The following is a 20,196-nucleotide window of genomic DNA, read 5'->3' as shown; positions in this document are numbered from 1 at the left end:
CTAACTCTAATAATATAATAACTAAATAATACAACACTATGTCAAACTCAAACAAAATCAGTGCTAACTATAGAAAGAACTTTAGGTTTTGATTGACTCTTGCTAGAAAATATTAAATAATATTAAAAGTAAATAAATAATAAAAGTAACGGTTGAAAATAGATATTGGGAAATTATGGACACCCTCTAAGAGATAAATCAATTATCAATATCTTAACTTACAGTTAGCTGTTTCAAAATTTTTAAAATCGGAAGAAATGCAATCTTGTGAGATACTTGTGAGATACCCTGTATAATAGTAACATAGAATGAAGCACATTCAAACAAACAAGTTTAATATTTAAAATTATTCGATAAAATCACTAAAAGCGCAGTCACTACATGTAAACGTTCTATTTATTCGATAGGTACCGCTAAATTTACTGGTGGGCAGCAGTCCACTGTTCAACATCGACAGCTTAATGGCATTAGGAATGGATACCAACGAATTGGCGGCACTGGTGTGTCTTTTCTTGTGGGGCTTCTCCACGTCATTGTAACGCGGTGTCGACCTCGATCTGTGCTTTTTTTTTATTGTGCTCGACGTGTGACCCTTGTGTTTCGTGGTCTCTGGCTCGCTCGACATGTCGACGGAAGGTTAGAGAGAAGTAGTTGCTGAACTTTCATCCAGCATGTCTCCATTTAAGCGTACAGTCAGCGGATCTGGAAAGTCATTTAAAAAAACGTTAATTAAATAAACATATTTTAATATTTACTCTGTTATAGTGACTTAATTTAACAAACATTTTCTGATTTATGTACTCAATTTTTAGTGATAAAAATCACTTAATTTTAAAATAACATAATTACATACTAATTTAAACGAATACCATTTCTATAATTTTCCTTGACTTTTTATTGCTTTGAAATGTAACAACGCTACAAGCTATTTTTCTCGAAATCAAACGATTGGCAAATTTATTGTTTATAGCGGCTAATTTTATCTGTCAAGTCAAAAACTACTTTTGACCTAAATCCAGCAATAATCAGAAAATTTAATATTCCTATAAATTGTCAGTTTATTGTTCTGTTGTTTCGTTTTCTCTGCTGAAATATGGGGTCCATTTCGCTTATAGGTCATCGGTTGACATGTGATTGGTACGCCTGCCACGTAGAATTCCACTTATCGACTAAATTCGAAACGATTCCACAAAGAATCATATGCGATTACGCCACTCGTACAAAAAATGAGGCATCTGAACCTGTCTATGTTTCTAAAACTGCTACCAGGGGAAGCAATCTAATCTAATTTTTTCTTTTAATTACCGTAGTACAATGAATAACGTCAGTTTCGTTTCCCACATCTCCCAGATACTTCGGAAATTTCCGGGATATTACCGCACAGGTGTGGGAACAATCGGATGGTTTCGGGGATATTACCGCACGGCTTGAATTCTGACTTTTGTCAATTCGGACGGTCATGTCAGTGAATGTATTAGCGTTGTTTGGCAGAAATTTACCCAAAAACTAACGGTCGTAGAAAACGTATGGTAAACTTTTTAAATATCTCGTTTATTAAGCACTTGCTCCGCTGTCCTCCACTCATGCCAAAGAAACTCATGTTGCATAATATACTATGTCCTTTGTTCGAACAACGCTTAACGCATTTTAATAAATTTAGTGTCAATTCGGAAAAAAAATTAAAGTACCCAGCAACCAGATAAAATCCGCATCTCAATATCCTATCCTATCCTGAAATCTGTATGAAGGAACTTGAAACATACAAAAAATTTTCTATTTTTTCAAGCATTTCCATTTTGCAGATAACGGGTTTTAGACTAGACTTGACCTATTTACTAGTTTTTTTCAAATTCCTAGGATCGTCCATTTCTGGGACATCCGGTATAATAAAGTATAAAGAATTAATGTAAGTTTTGATATGGTTATTTCGTCCTTATTACTTATATTATTTTATTTAATAGTTTCTTTTGTTTCTTATTTCGGTTGTTGTAATGGAAACTATTTGTAGTTTTTAAATCGAGGTGTCAATTATTGTGTATGAAAACAGTAACACGCAACTATTAATTAATTATACCCACCACATGTAAGGATTATGTTGCAATTGGTATTAGGAATATGAAGCGTTTGGAGTAAACGATGGAAATAAACTTATCGGTGCCAACCTCAGTCCTTATTCCGTCTAATAACTGACTGTAAATTATCGTCGTCCATTCCATGATCAGAACGCATTACGACAAAATATGGATTGAATCTGTGAAGTTTTAAAATGATTAAGAAAAAGATCTGAAATTTTGATGAATGATGTCACCCTTTAGCTTTTGTTCGGTGTTGATGTAGACAATTATGAATTGTGCATATAGATTATAAACTTGCCAAGAAGATGCCACAGCTGTCATCATCATCTGACTCCACGCTGGGTAAATTGTGTTAAAAGAATTACCAACTATTTTATTCAGCATAAAACAGAATATAATTTCATCTGTTGATAAGATAAACTGGATAAACGACTGTTTAAAAAACGGATGTCTAAAGAAGTTTTACTACTTCTAAATTTTTCCTGAAATAGGTTTTGACTTCTTGTTCATCAAACATGCTGCTGACTTTTTCCACTTTTTTCCACTACCAAGACATCAAACGGAGGATTGATAAATAAACTTCACCATAAAAAAGAAGATAACCGGCAAATTGATCCTCCGTTTGCATCCACAGTACTTCCGTAAGTACAAAATATCATCACAGAACCAAAACATAGCATCAGAATCAGATTTACTACTTGCCCAAAAATCTTGAAAGATGATGTGCAATCAAAGATACATTTCTCATCCAGATAACGGTCATTTAAAAGATTGTGATAAAGATTATATTAGAAAAACGGGACGAAAAATACTCACTCACTCAGACCTCAGCATATAACAGTATTAGCGGTTTCTGAATATCAGTATGACACGCTATGAGATTTTATTTGACAGAAACAAAGTACTTGTATTTATCCCTTTCCTTTATCAAATGAAAATGCGAGAAAATCGATTAAAATTGTTAAACACCCAAAGCTTCCTGCCCACCTTCCCTTGATTTGTGCCTCTCCGCTTTTTAAAGTGTGTACAAAGCATCGGCCTCTCAGTTTCAAACAGCAAAGAGGCGAATAGGATGTTTGGAGAAATATCAGCGACGAATAGTACCAATTCAAGTTTCACAGCTTGCAGAAATTTCTTCAAGATTGAGTTTCTCCTTCGTCTTCATTTTTTCAAAACTTTGATTTTCATTTTTTTTGAAATTTTCATTTTTTTGTACACTAGTATAACAATGTACAACACTTGTATCCTAAATCTACGGAAATGAAGATATATCAAAAAATCTTCATCACATCCGCCACTATGTAATTTTCAAAATCAAATAATTTTTTTTTTTTTACTAATAATAGAAGAAAATCATCCTACACGCGCACAATATTCCACTCTCGGACTCTGTTGACTCCAAAAAATGCATAGGGCAAGGGGAAATTAACGAAGTAAGAGTAGTTAAACAGAAGTCTACATGACACGCAATCCCACTGACCTCGATATCGACGATCAACCTTCGTGTTTATACTCGGTGATTTCAGTTGTCGTAAAATTATTTTTGGTTTGTGATAATTCTCTACACGCCTTTTTGATATTAATTAACTCTATAAACGACGATTTTACAACTCTTATAAATCGCCTCGACTTCGATAAAAGGCGCCCGACAAAAAATAAACTTGTTTTTGAACGCGCGGCACTTACGAAGCTTCTAGAGCTTGCCAGTTAAAAACGGTTTCAAGTGCGGACGTATGCGGACTTTTCGCCTTTACGACGATAAAATATGTAACTGGAACGCGAAAATGCCAACTATGGAAAACAAGACCGGTAAAGATCTCAGAGAGACTCCATGCATGTTCAATGAGATACGGTCCAACGCCGTGAAATGCGGATATAAAAAATTCAAGGATTTTCTATGGTTAGAAATAAAGTTTCGACTTCACTATGTTTAGATACGTGGATCGTCGCAGCCTAGGGGGCGGGTGAGCTGAAGATATTGTTATATTACCCCACACATAGAGTAATTCATGGAAGATAGGAGCATAGGTGTTATGAAAGACGAGATTAGAGACGAGTTTTAGCTATATATATATATATATATATATATATATATATATATATATATATATATATATATATATATATATATATATATATATATATATATATATATATATATATATATATATATATATATATATATATATATATATTCACGTATTGATTCACGGATGGAAAAATGTGATGACACTATATTCCGCAATATAATCTGTTCGCTTGTTGAACTCCGACTGGAATCCTGCAGACGTTTCGCCAAAATCTCACTAAATTTTATAAAATATCAATCCAGAAAATAGCTCCTTTTCTCATGATGCAAACTTCAGGCTCAGAATTACTAGTAGTAATGGTAGTAATAGTTATAATCTCGGCATTCCATATATCTTCCACCACTTATCCGGGTTTAAGATTGAAAATAAAAATGTGACATACTGTCCTTAATGGCAGGTGGTGTCCTTAATGCTGGTGCATGAATATTGGCTTCGCTCAAGGTTTGCCACATTTCCTTAAACTTTTCCTACGATTAATGCATACAATTGAACAAAAAATTTGAGAAAGTAAGTGTAGCTACGCAATTTAAGGACGGATTTGGAACTAGAGATGCCATATTTAGCCTCATAGGATTAGTACAGAATTGCCAAGACCAGCGAAAAAATGTCTTCGTGTGCTTTATTGATTTAAAAAACGCACTTGATAATGTTAGATATAATATCCTAATATCATACCTTCATTATCTGGGACTTGACGGAAAGGATATAAGGTTAACCTGTACTGAAATCAAAGAGAATAAATAATGTAGGAACAACAAAAGATTTCGAAATTAAAAAAGGAGTTGGACAGGGTAGCATTTTATCATGGATACTGTTTAACTTACATACGTTGAAAGTGCGTTCACTGAATCAAGCCTAGCCTTGGGATCAAGGTTAACGAGGTTGTCATTAACAATATCCGGTATGCGGATGACACCCTAATACTGGCAGGCAGTGCTGATGATGTCCAGATCCTATTGAATATGGTGAAAAATGCTAGTCAAGAACTGGGCTAAAAAATTAACAAAGGGAATACCAAGTTTATGGTCATTAGTAGAAATATTATTCCCAACAATAGAAGACACTTAAATGGAGAAGAAATCAAAGATGGAGCAAGATAGAAACTTGGACCTAGGTTTTAGATACAAGATGGTAAAAAGTTATGTATGGTCCGCTCTGTTATATGAGGACATTGAAGGTGGCAGCATTAAATAAAATCGAAGCCTTCAAAATGTGGACGAATACTGAGAGTGGGCCTGCGTTGATCATTTGACAAACGATGAAATCCTTAGAATAGCTAGCAGATCGAGAACTTTTCAAGGAATGAAAACAAAACTTAATACGGGGAGAACTTTTCCACCTCCAACGTCTTATCCTCCAAGGAAAAATAGAAGAAGGAAAACAGGGAATAAGGAACTTCCAAGAACTGAAAATTAAATCCTCTAGTATCAATCCGATCATAACTTTCTCCACAATTTCAATTAGCAATTTTTTTGTAAAATATCGTCTTTTCATGCTTCTATAATTCAGATAAATCAACAACGGCAAATAAATCCTAGATATGCTGATGCCATATAAGTTTTTGAAGAGATGGTGAGATAGCCGAATTACCTCGTTGATACCACCTCTTGATTAATCTCTTCTATTTCTATAATAAAATTCGCCAGCGCACTTCTGCAGTGATCGCTATTTATAGTAATGTTTCTTTCTTTCTCGACCACCTTCAAAGGAAAATGGCTACAATATTTTTCGAACTATTGATCGCCTTCTTGAACACGAGTTGTTTGAGGGCACGGAGCTAAAAGAGGGGCATTATCTCGGATGACTGATTCCCATAGTGGTTCAAGGTAACCTGAGTCGCGGTTGAGATTGTTTAGTTGTTTAAACCTTTGATTGATTGATTGATTGATTGAAGAATTGATTACATGAGTCAATAGAGACAATATAGCTTCCGTCATACAGTATATACAGACATATTCATAAAGAAAATCTTCTTTTTTGACTTACTTGATACTAAATACTAAACTTGTTTCATTACTAGTTTATAATTTCCACAGACTTGTACAGACATAGACGCTGAAGCTTTGGACAAAACCTGGATCTGGATTGTAGTTATTATATAAATTAAAAATTTTACTCGGCAATTAGCCAAATATGCTCATCGTAAAAATGACAATTAATTAAATTAATCTAGTAGAAGCCATAACTACTATTTCACATATATTTGACTGCTCGTGCGGCTGCTAGCTGGCGAAAAGGTCCCAGTATGACCGACGTCTGGAACCCGTGAAAACCACAAAAAAACCATATTAATATTACATAAGGACTTTGTGCCACCTTGTATTTCATCTCATTTTTCCGTTCGACATACTTATGTGAGAATTCCGATCGTTGCATACAAAAATAACTTCGGTTGCTGTACCCCAGATGTATTTCAAATCCAATTATTTTTCGTTTAGCTGACAACAAAAGTTTTTATTGAATTTGCAGACTATGCAACGGAGGCGGCAGTCATTTGGGAAATGCGGCTCGATTCAGATCAACCCTGCAGAATTATTAATAATATGTCGCTTATCTATTAAATCTCCCGATAATACGTTGTCAACGTGAGAAGATAAAATCGATACGGTCGGCTTTGAGTTGCAAAGATATTTACTGGCAGACGATTGCACTATCGCAAATATAATAATTTTGCAATCAATCGGATTTCGCAGCAAAATACACCATTTTAGACAAAATGTAAAATAGTTAAAAATGTGACAATCTTAATAAACGATTTACTGTATTTACCATTAGTATTTTTTCATCATTCAGTTTAAAATAACAATAACAATATCCAGATAATCCAGAAGTTTTTTTAAATAGTACATCAATATCATCGAAACTCCAAAAATGTTTCATTGCTAATATTTCCAAGTCGACAACTTTTTCAAACAGGCAACCACATACAAAATCGCTCTTTTTAAAAATGATAAATATGATAAAGTTATAAAAAAATAGGTATATAAAATGTAATGTTTCCGTTTGAATTTTTTTCTACTACCTATTCTGAAATATGTGTCACTTTAAGCCCTAAATCTCGTCAATCAGGGCCGCGAGCCACTTTGGACATTTCCAGTATCTTCGGTAAATTTTAGCAATGCTATTTTGACGTTCTTTAGTTTTATTATGTATGTTCTTGTCCATAAAAGCGGTATTCGTATTCTAACTAGAATATACTGGAAATCAAAACATACTGGATAATAACGGAGACTACGCCCTCTCAATAAATGGATATCCATCTAAGCTTTTAGGCAGAATTCTGGAAAGATGCAGAAACTAGACAAGATGAGTGGAGCAAAATATAACCAACCTACGGAGTGATCCTTGTGAGCAAAAACAATCTGCTCCAACACCCCACTTAACGTTCTGTCGGATCTGAACTACCTAGACCTTAGTCAAGTGAACCGGTTCCTACAGGCCATGGAGTTTGTGAATATTAGATCAATAAATCGGGTGGGTTTGATAGTTCTACTATAATTGTAAACACAATAAACATACATTACAACAATTCGTTACGGAATGCCCTCTGGAAAAGCGTACATTCCAAGGCACCTTCCAGAACCTTGATTGCCTTATAGAACTAATTGAAAAATCTTGACGAAATCACGGCAATTACTAACTACTTATCTACCTTATCACCTTCGAAAATTTCTTCTTCTTCTTCTTTCTTATATTATCGTATATATTATATTATGTTAATTGCCGTGCTAATAGGATGTCAAGATATGTTTATTGTGTTTAGAATTATAGTAGAACTATCAGACCCACCCCATTTATTCATCCAATATTCATGTGAGCATCAAGGAATACCGAAACAACACAACCATTCTTAGACGTTATCATGATGTGGACAGGAAACAACACTGGACAACAAGAAATAACCGTACTCGTATGCGGCACGAATCATTAAATAAGGTATGGTATATATAGGTTTAAACTATAAAGTTTATTTAGTATTCACCTGAAAGCGACTCGACATACCTGGCCAGGTGAAATATCGTGGAAGTAAATAAAATATCGTGGAAGTAAATAATAAATACAATGATCCAACTGCTGAATCGATTGGGATATACTTTTTTTAATTCCACCTTAAAATTTCTGAACCGACGTTAAAAAAACATTTTTTTTTTAAATTAACATTTTAGGGATGTACAGACTGTTTAAAGGAAAACCTGTCCTGTACTCAACTTTTAGCACATTCTGTGGGAATTTCCGTAAACACTATTAGCTGTTGGTGTAAGTTAATGAATGGCAGCTCATTAATTACAACTAATATCTGTCCAAAAACGAAAAATTATTCAGGGCAACAATACAAAAATATATCTTCTTTACATTTAGAAACAAAAGTCTAGAGTAAGTCAAAGTTAATATCACAGGCCGCAATATGGTTAACGTTTATTGAAATTTGAAGAATTGGTGGCCGAACCATCAAATTGGCCCTGCCCTTAAAATGATAAAAAAAGGTCAGTGCGTCATGAATTATAGCGTGGAATTAAAAAAAGAATTCTTTCCATTAGGGATGGACAATCTATAGAATTATTAACGGCGCCTTCACTGACAAACGTATACATCTATCCTTAAGAGACATGTCAAATAGTTGAAAGTTGACCATTTGGAGGATAAACTCCATAAAACTTAAAGTAAAAATATTTTATTTATTTAAATTTTTAATAAAAGTAAAGTTAATGCCAAACACAACACGAAGATCTCTGAGAGTATCACACCTCTCCAAGACTGTATATTCGAACAACATGGCACTAATATTTCGGTGAAAAGACAGGACTTTGCATTTTTCAACATTAATTTTCGGAGAGTTCACAGAGTACCACTTATTTACCATGAGCAAAGCCTTTTGAAATTCCTTGTCCTGAAAGATCTTTAGGTTATCCTCAAAACAACAAACGAGGTAAGTTTAACGTAATAGATAAATCGTTGATGAAAAATTAAAAAAAGTAATGGTCCTAAATTCGATCATTGAGGAACGCTGACGTAACGACAAAAACTTTAGACTTTTAGCATATATATTCAACAAATAGTTGCCCCTCTCGAGATACGATTCTATTAAAATCAATAAATTATTTACATATTTGTCTCACCTATTAAAAGAAATAACAAAAAAATGAAACAAACAAAGTCATCGACGTTTAATAAATAAAACTCCAATATCGGGTGTTTAGACGTTTAATTTGTGTTTGGTCGATATTAGTGAATATTTCCGTGATACATTTTCTACATCACCCAAGGACGCAGATGGAAATTCACCATCTCTAAAGTGCCTATTGGGTTAAGTTCTGGACTGCCAGTCCAAGCCCTCATATTCACCTTATTCTAATAATTATCTAAGATTCTGGTAATATGGTCTGGCATTATTAAACTCACCTTTTAATCTGACAAAAGATGGCATTATGCATTGATAGACACCTAATAGCGTTCTCGGAAATTCTTACATAATGTGACAAACATTGAGTATAATCCTGTTTTTTTTTTTAAATACATGCTTAAAAAAAAGCAGTTCGTCAGACAATTTAGAGGAAATAAACGGGTCACCCTATATCTAACTCATAGGATTTAATTTAATTTTTTTAACAGTTTATATACATAACACACAATTTTTTATCTATCAGTAGAAAACGCATTACCTCTCTCACCGATTGTTCAAAGCAGACGGATTTTTTGTCAAACCGAACTTAAACGCCTAGCGAGTGCCTATCCAGGTTTATTTTTAGTTGCGGAGATTTTACTCCAGGCCAACGGCGTTCGCACACGGTGTGTTGTTATCTAAACGGGCCCACGGAATTTCGTGTTTTGAAATATTTGGCAAGGAATTCATCTTCGCGAACCTGACGACGGTTTCAAATATTTTTAGTAAGTACGCGTGTACGTCATTGAAGGCGTTTTTTCAATGAAAATGCCTTTGGACCGATTAATCGTCTAGCGGGAATTTTTACGACAAATTGTTTGGACGTATTTTTCTGGCGTAATTTTGGATTAATTATGGTTGATGTATTACTAAACTCTAGATCGATCATAGCTTTAATAGGGGCAGAGTTCTGTGCTCGGGCTGTGAAACGTCTTTCTCTAGAATACTGACAGAGAGCGCGTTTTTTTATACATTTTGATATGTTGGATATAACCCCGAAACGTCTTCGCGTAAGAATAATTAATAACGGCTACGGTTTCGTCGGACCAGCGAGCTTAAAACCAAGAGAGCTTTTAAATAATATATTTCTCCTATATAACTGCTATTCCATATCACTGACGTTGTTTTTTCGTAATACACACACACAAAACTCAGGGAATCTTATTTATTTACCGGTGAAAATATCGTACATATCCAATTTTACCCAATTTTTCGCAAACAGAGAGAAATCAAAAAGTTTTCAATATTCCTTAGTAACAATTTTTTTGGTAAGAAATGTTAAATTTTGGAAGACCTTTTTCAATAAATTTTATATACAAAACAACAATAATTTAACTCTTTTTTCATGAGAAATTCGAAAATAATTTTTGTCTAACCAGTGGCGTATTTTTTTTTTCTATCAAAAATGTTCAGTCAAAACCGCTGATGCCACTGATTTTTTTTAATATTTTGCGGTCTGATTATTATGATCTGAAATTATGATAAAAAAAATCTTTGCCACCTTATATTAAGGAAATGAAATAATGTATCATATTCCCCCTGATGAAATTTGTAACTGAATTTAATTTATTACTAAACGGGTAAAGTAAATTTAGGAATTACCGCGTTCCGGTGTCTGCGGATTTCAACGGCTATTTGTAAAAATTTTATTGAACGTCGAAGGTCATCTGTTCAATTCACAGAAATTTATTGCGGTTATACGTCACTTTTACAACTTTCCAGAAAAATAATAAAAAAGAAATAAATCCTCCTTTTTACAGTTACAGACTATTTGGGAAGTCGGTATCCAGTTTATGCATTAAAAGTTTTTACACATCAGACAATATCCAAAAGGGAATATAAGTTGACGAGGACACATACAGAAAAAACGAAAACAATGCTGTTTTCAGTTCATATCAACAAAATCGAGAACACTCAAAATAAATTCTTAAAATTTCTCGCTCTTAAGACCCACACTCGTATAGAAGAAAGAGATTATCGCCCAATTAAAAATCAGTTCAAAATACTTAGGTTGGAAGATAAACGGACTGCGGCAGACTTGTGTATGCTTTACAAAATAACAAACTCACACATTGATTCTCCATATCTTTTGTCGAAACTTAACTTTAAAATTCCCGCTCGAGATTTAAGATACGCTAAATCTCTTTGAAATCCCATATAGTAGAACCAACACAGGGCAGCATTCCCCTTTGCTAAGAATGCAAAGTTCGTACAATACACTTAACTCGAATTTTAACCTCGATATCTCGTCAATGTCCATACTCCATTATTAGGACTTGTAGTGTAACTTAGCAGTGTATGAGTGTTAAATATCTTCCTCTTTTTGAATAATGTTCTACATCCGACTTATGTTTGTTTTGTATAAATCCACTGATTTGAACTAACATTGTGGTTGCAATTTTTTGGTACTGAGTACTATAAGCGACCTAAACTTATAATAAATAAATAAATAAATAAAATGCACATGTGAACACCAATACATATATCTATAACAAACGAATCGAGCAGGTTGATAAATTAAACTAATTTGAAACCAAAAACCGGGATACGCTGCCCTATAGAAAATGCAACGAGTGCATTTTTCAGAATAAAGAATTTGCTAATAAACCCCGCACTATCCTTAAATATCAGAAACAGGTTTGTGACCGGTTCTGTTTACTCAAAAGGATTGAGTATATGACCGAATCCCATAAACTGAGAGTCCGCTCATCTGGAAGCTTTTGAAATATTGGTAATGCCCTTCATATTCAGAATATCATGGACTAACCATATTACCAATGAAATGGTTACAGTCCAATTCTTGAAATTATCAAAAGACGGAAAACAAGTTACAGAAGCAGAATATACTAGTTTCTAAAGAGGACAACACTCATGTCTAAGATTTAACTGTACTAACCTTAGGGACACTACCAAGAATATCACGAGACAGAAAAGGATTTGCCGAAGTTGTAGTTAATCTTCAATAAAAAGATGGGACCTTAAAAAGAAGAGTCAATTTTAAATAGTTAACATACAAAACTGTGTTTTAGATTTTTGACGAGTTTAATCTAAGTAGGAATGAGGATCCTTATTCGTGACAACAAGTTTGAGTTTTTTTTTGTTGTGCGCAAAGGTTAGAAGAAAAATATTAAATAATTAATTCACTGGAATGGCTGCAATTTAAAATTTCCATAATTAGTACAAATTTATTAAAATTCTACTAATGGTATGTTGTATATTTTTGGACTAACCTATCAGAAAATGTTTTTTTGTGACAACTTAACTTAACTAACTTAACTAGTAATTTGTGCTGCATTTTATACCACACAAAAATATTTAGCTTACACGATAACTAATCTGCCATTCTAACATTAAAAATAAAATCAACGAAAATGAATTTCTCTTTTGCCCTTAGACTGAACATTAAGACAATGCAAGAGAACCAATAGACTCAAATAGTTGTTTTTTAATGATTCTGCAACTGAACTGTTTTGGAGATTTGATTCTTAAATATAAGAATAGTATCAAAAATTATTATTTTATATTAATTAATACATTTCATTACTCTGAAATATACTATCGCTAGAGCATCCAAAACTTCATGAGGAAATTTGTCCGTAATTTGTGTATCGTCAGTATATCTATGTGTAGACGAAGAAGTTTGAATGAGAATGAACATCGCATTAATAAAAAAGCAAACAGTTCTAAGAAACTAAACATAAGCTACTTAGGCAACGTGGGCTAAATTCTTAAAGCCAAATTAACAAAATAAAAAAAATATTTTTATCGAAAACATTTAAACATTTTACTTTGTTTTCTTCAATTCCGAGACGACCTAAACAATCGTTGACATTTGTTTTGTTGAGCTTTGCTTTGACAGTATAGGAAAATATATTTCATCTTATTCATTAAGAATCTGCAGATCGGCTAAATTATAAATGAATAAGAAAATCTAGAACTATTACTTTAGATAGTAAAATAAGTTATTTACACTTCAGATGGCATTCGCGCCGTTTAATAGTGTGGAATTTAAATTTTGATATTGTTGTTTGTGTTTTTGTTCCGTAAGTTTTTTGACTTTCATTATCAGAGCCAGTAGTTTTTAATATCCGATACCTACTCCACTAAGATAAATTTCACATCGAATATCTGTCCGATTCTGTTTTTGAAACAAAGGATATTTCAATTTTTGATAATTATATTTTCTATAAAAAAATACCGGTGTTCTAAAATTAAAACTTTTTCAAATTACCACTGGCACCTTGCAACTGATACATCGGCGTGCCAAAATAAAAATATTCGCGCTTCTATTACAACGATATTGTTTACGAACTTGCACAGAGATGAATGGTTATTATAAAAATTGACTTTACTTTGACGGTTGTTTTAGTGCATTCACTAGAAATATAAACGCTGTTTGCTAATAGGTTCGTCCAAGCACTATGCAACTTTGTTTATATTTCCATCGCAGTTATATAAAATAACCTTTAGTCCCTGTTCCTACCCTACTTATGCCGGAACAACTTTTTAACAAATACGAAATATTAAGATTGCACTCTAAGATGAATTAAAAGATTTAATAAATCAGTGTTCACATTAGTCAAAATGTCATTAGTATACTAGTTTCATAAATACCACTTTGTGGCGAGTTTATTCTGGCACGAGTAGAGCGAGTGGTTAATAAACACGGGACCGGAAAATTTTATCAATGTGTTTCTATAATAGGAAAATGAAGTAGTATTAGTGTGTACTGTATACTCTTTCTACGACCCATTTTGAAAAACCGTATGAATATATTTACTAAATGTGAAAATAACATCAGTGACTAAAATCCATTGCCAAAGTACCGGTGGTAGCAACGGTTGCCAAAGCAAACCTTTTAAAAAAAGAATTTCCTATGTATAGCTGAAAAGGATAACATAGTTGGATCCAAGGTCATTATGCTAGAAATACTATATTTTGGACTTTGAACTACTTGGACCATTGCCTTTATTATTTACTTTCGCAACGTTTATAACACGCGATCTAGTGTATCTCTCTCTTTTTCCTCCTTTTTTTTTTCTCTTTTTTGTTTTCTTCTTTTTTCTTTTTTTTTTTTTTTTATTCTTACTTAACTAAGTCTAACTACTTTTAAAACAAAGTTTACTATATTGAATGTTCTTGGAATACGAAGTCGTTTAACAAGAAAACTGCTCGGTTAGCCCGCGAAACATTCATCCCCTGTAAAAGTTTCTCTGATGGGAGCGGTCCAGTAAACATGAGATATGGAATGGCAAATATTTATGTGGAAACCAAGAAATCGATGAAGGTTCAAGCGGTTTCTGGCGGGGGTAGTGTTACGCGCAAATTATCAAAACTTTTTGTTATCTCGCGTTATTACTTTTATAATAAGTATTCAAAAGAAGTAAACTTATCTTTAGCTTTAGCATTTAATTGCAATTTTATTTTCTTTCTATAAAAGTTTTCTAAATTTTAAGAAAAGGTGGATGTTCTCTTTAAAATAAAAAAAGGAAATTTTTCTTCAATTTCTTTTGATTTCCCACTTGATTTGCTGCCTTCCTCTCCTATAATAATTTGCAAATAGTTCAAATATCTCAATACAATATTGACGTAATGTTGGACAAAGTAGCTTGTGACCTTACACGTCGTAGAGGCACTGGGGATTTAAGAAGTCTCAGTGCCCTTAAAGACCATTTCAGCAAAATTGGGTCTCTGTGGATTAAATTGAATCAAACATAGAGAGCTACCTACAATACTAATCATACTAGGAGTTTATAGTGTGAGGTGCCTTGACAGTTAGAAGCGGATCATCTTCAGTTTTCCCTACACTAATGACGTCTTCTATACAGTCGCATCAACCTATCTTCAGAACATGCAGCAAAAATTCTATTTTTCGGCAATTCAATGTCAGACGACATAACGCTACAGTTGGCAGAAACATTCTCCGACAAGCTCATGTGCGTAACCCTTTTTCCGTGGTCACCAAACTTATCGCTTATTGAAGAAGTATATTGGTCAAACGCTAGAGTCGATTAGTACATTTTAAACTGAATGGAGAATGTATATGTTATGCGATAAGATTATCTTGGGAGAACTGTTAAAAAGTAACACGATGTGAACAGGCTCGTACTTTATTTTCCAAAGCAATCCTAAACTAAACGTTGAGACCGAAAAAATAACACTCAAAATTCCTTAGTAGTGTACGAATGTGTTAATAAACAGTCCCTCAAAAAGATTTATTTTTCAAACTTTGAGTCCAGTCTAAAGTACGGCATAATATTTTAAGATCGACACGCACTCACTCAAGGTGTCTTTGTCACTCAATAGAGAGTCTTATGTAAGATGAAAAAGATGAAGTTTTTAAAATTCTGTAAATCAGTATTTAGAGAATGACTGTATCTGGCCTATACAAATATGAATGTGTTCTAACAATTCCACCTACTATGTTACTATGTTAGCAGATATTCGCAAACATCACTGACAGGAAACCGGAGTATATGTGCGTCAAATTTGAGTAACCACCGACTGTTTAAATATATAATATAAATAAATGAAAATTTTGCTCCACTAACCCTGTTCTTGGAACAATTGCACCAATCCTAAAATAAAACTAATTATAATTAATTCTAAATTTGCTTGAAAATATCATATCTATCCCCACTACTGCCTTAATAAAGTATGAAGGTAAATGTGTCACCAGTGGCAATATGAACAAATCAAATACTTTTTAAAATATGTGTCAGCAAAATCTGCAAAGATTTGGAAACGCTGCTGTCCACGCAAGATTTTATGACTGTCTAGAAGCTTAAAAAACTACATTAAATCAGTCGGTCGTCACCCGTCCAGCAAGTTGGATAAATATTCTTGGTAGTAGGGGACACTTGCTTTTGAAACCATTTCCTGAATAGGTACTTTAATTATATCTTTCCTTCTTCTTCAAGTGTAGTGATCGATTAGATGTCGGCTATTAGCTGGAAACTGCTGTTCAATTTTTCATTTATGACGCTTTCCAGGTATGTTCGAGGAATACCGTTCACATAAATTCCATTCTCCTGAATAATACCGCTTTTTTTCCACAACCGTATAAATGGTCTTGCTTGTGTTCAATACGAGACCACACTTTTGGCAGTAGTGTGTCATCATATTCATTAGAAACTGTAGTTGTGCCTCGGGGCTAGCAAGAATCAAGGCATGTCCAATTATCGTTATACCATCATTGACATCTTCCCAAGCTTCGTTACAAATCTGTTCTGTTAACAAATGCAGCCCGATTTAACTCCTCCGTTGATATCCATCTCTTCTTAGGAGTCGATCTCGTAAACGTATATTTACATCCTGTTTCCAGTATAAGTTTGCTATGTGTTATTCAACATCTGCGATGTTTTGTCATCTCTGACTTTATGGAAGGTTTTTTCGAAATCTATAGCCCACATCTAAACATCATCGTTTACATCCCGCTAAACATCACCTCACTGAATTCCTGAATCGAGTGTTCTTAACTTTACTGTCAAGTTTTTATGTTAGTTTGTCCAATTATATGTTTTTTTTTCATTTCTGTGCCTATCCATTCCAGATATTCGCAACCATGTTTGCTATTGCCACTTTTTTAAACTCCGTTTCTGAATAATTGCGTATCATTGAAAACCAGGTAAGATTTTTGAGCAGTGAAATTCTTCGACACAAACTTTACCTGTAATATATTCTTCAATCATTCATTGGCATTTTTTACAGTTTTACAGCATTTCTGAGTAATATTGCTTTTACATTTATTGATGTATGCTAATACATGCTCATTTCAAAAACAAAATTGTTTTTATGTTGAATGACCCATTTTACAAAACATTATGCCCGATAAATAGTGCGCACCTAGCCCAATAAATAAGCCAAACATTTTTTGAAATGTTCGGTAAGGGGGACAAACATGCCTCTAGTCATACTTTATAATTCTTTGAAAATAATTATTTACTTTACTTAATTATTAGAATTGCAATTAAAAGGGAACGAATAATAGCGAAGCTATATCAATACGTAATTTTCCATTTCCTCAATAAAATTATTTTTTGGCGTTATTCAAACTTCAGATATTTATTAAATGTACAATAGGTGGAACATTTATGTTCTTTAGATTTACTGGTTGTTGCAATTTCTATTGTTACACAATATATTATAAAATGTTACGGATCCTTAGAACTTTACAAAATGTAGAAATTACATAAATGTTACAGATAAAAGTAATTTGTGAGCAGCTTTCGATCGTAGACGTTCACGAATATCTGTGCCCGCTGAGGTTCAACAACTTTTATACGTTGCGAATGCATTTGACGGCTTCCGAAATGTCACGCCTTAGTTAATCGAAACACGTTACGAAATTGAAAAATTGGAATTCATTCAATGCGCAGAATAACGCAAAAGCGTGACATTAATTGGATACTAATGCCACAGCTTTATGGTTCAATGTCAGTACAGTCACAGGCTCCCGAGATAGAAAATAGAAAGAAACACTTGGAATTTTGGCATGAGCGAATCTAACATCACCTTTACGATCAAGCGAAGCAAGTAGGCTTTGTTTTTTGTTTTACTTTGTCTGTAGTCAGAAAACATTACTGACTATATTTAGTCGACGTTTCGGCCATTTTATCGTCTTGTTCGGGACTAATATAGATTAATCTCCTGGTTAATATACATAGCAAAATCGTGTACCATTAATAAGATGACACTTCACGCAGACGGCAAGGAACGTTATATAATTAATGGTTCACGATTTTACTGTATATAATATTAATCCTTATTATTCCTGAAGAAGGTAATGAAATTGTCGAAACGTGGACTACATAAGAAATTGAATTTCTGTAAACCAGCCGAATGCCCATCATTTTCTTAATAACAAATAAATAATTGATATTACACACTATCTCACTCGTATAGGATTTTGTATTGCGAAAGACATGATGTAACAAAGATAATGATTTAATCGTATGTTTTCGTGGTAGAGAACGAAAATCATAAAATTATATTCCTTCTGATCACTACAACTTCACCATTTTACCAAATGACCTGGTGAGTCATGCCGACCAATTAGTTCAAAGCCTAATAAAGACATAAATATAAAAAATATTGAGAATAGTATATTTCAAAATTCCAGATCTTGAAAAATTGAAATATTTTTTTATTTAACCTGTTATTATCGATATTTAGGACATTGTTACAAGTTGCACAGAGAACATTATTTCGAAATTAAAAAAAAAACAGATAGGGAACGTTCTTAACTGAAAACTTTTTTTCATTTTATAAGCAAAGCTCAACATCATTTTTGTCAGGTACAGAAAATTAACAAATAAAAAAATGAATAACACATGGTGATGAGGTTGTTAAATCGAGAGTTTTCTATTATTTAGGTAAATAAAAATCTGCACATGAGAACCTTCCCAATGTAAGCCCAGAAATGAAAAACTTTAATGTTATCAATTTCCGTCCTTTTCGTACCACTATCAAGAGTATATTGATATATTTAATTTAAAATGACATGCTTTAAGTCAAAAAATATGTTTTATTGGTACGTCAACTTTACTCAATATATATTTCTCAACTCCTGACCGGGAACTTAACTATAACTAAGTCTCGTTTTCAAAATTTTACAGGAAACCAATTTTACAGATGCAAGTATATGCCCTAATTAGCCATTTAATAATAGTAATTCGGTTTAATAGTTGCTTCCCAAGGTTAGATAGATAATGTACATAATATTAATAAAAATATAAGCAAAATGGTCTTTTTTTCTCTATTTGGAGTTAACACTCATTGGTTCTTAAACTGAACTCAATATATTACGACTGATTCTGTGACTTAGTTGAGTTGAGTTCTAGAAAGATGATGTTCTGCTTTTTTCTAAATTAGGAAGGAAATCTACAATGAAGAGTTCCTTTTGCAAGCTAAGCGAGCACGTCAAAAACACTTACCAATACTTTTGGTATTGAAAAATAAAAATAGTTTTCATTCATCCTTAAAGTTTTAATGAGGTATGTATTAAAAAAATAGTGAAATGTTAAAGCTCTTCTAACAATAAACTTACAAACAAAGATAAATCTTAAACTTTTACATTTGGATATAGCACCTACCTAGATGATTCAACCCTTTAAACTAATTTACTTTACAAGATGAGTCGGCATTACATTTTTATTAGAATATCATAGAAAAGGATAGATATGTGACTTCATAATCATTAGAAATATATATTTTTTTAAATAAGATGCACTCTTAAATGGTGAAAAGATGGACTTAATGCTTTCGGCTGTTGAGGTCCAGAATTATAATCCGCTGAGAAGTGACAAGATGGTCAATTTTCTCGGAATCCAGCTAGTGGATTTTACGTGCCAAGCCTCGATCGACAAATAACATGTTATTAAAAAAAGTGTTAACTACAAAAATGCAAAATGAAATGAATCAGTTTATAACAGCGTTGTCCGTGAAGATGGTGTCACTTTATAATTTCTTTTTAGGCCGATGATTTCTTTCGTAAACGGCTAACGGTTTCACAAGTTTTCTAAAATTCAAGGCAGAACTCTTATAAGAATACTGACGTAGTAATTGTCAAATGGAGAGGCTTTCAAATTGGTCACAACTTCATTCCAATCCAATCCAATACGAAATCACGAAGACTTCCTCAATTTTCTATTCGGCTAAGTAAAAAGCAGTATTTTACCATACCCAACTGGAAGTGTTAAAAAGCGATTTATTAATTATTAATTATTTTCCTAAACTAGGTTTGTTACAACTTTATTGATTAAATCTTTTATTAAATTTAAACTGGACTTAAAAGAAACGTTAATTGTAATAAAAACTTTTTTGCTCCCATGACCCAACGGCAATTATATATTTCAACTATAAAATTAAA

General features: G+C 33.1%; 1 protein-coding gene across 2 annotated transcripts in view; it reads right to left on the bottom strand.

Annotated features, from left to right (window-relative positions):
- The window catches only part of LOC132705346 (receptor-type tyrosine-protein phosphatase kappa), a 54,599-nt gene that overhangs the window by 34,161 nt on the left and 242 nt on the right, over window positions 1-20,196 (bottom strand). For both annotated transcript variants that reach the window (XM_060675885.1, XM_060675892.1), the window contains exon 2: window positions 412-702. In XM_060675885.1, coding sequence (XP_060531868.1) covers window positions 412-625 — 214 coding nt within the window. In that variant the 5' untranslated portion in view covers window positions 626-702. The remainder of the gene's footprint in view (window positions 1-411; window positions 703-20,196) is intronic.

Source organism: Cylas formicarius, unplaced genomic scaffold, assembly GCF_029955315.1.
Source record: "Cylas formicarius isolate icCylForm1 unplaced genomic scaffold, icCylForm1.1 PGA_scaffold_10__41_contigs__length_53128322, whole genome shotgun sequence".
Classification (NCBI taxonomy): domain Eukaryota; kingdom Metazoa; phylum Arthropoda; class Insecta; order Coleoptera; family Brentidae; genus Cylas; species Cylas formicarius.
The sequence above is the reverse complement of the archived record's forward strand: the minus strand, read 5'-3'. Positions and strand labels throughout refer to the sequence as shown.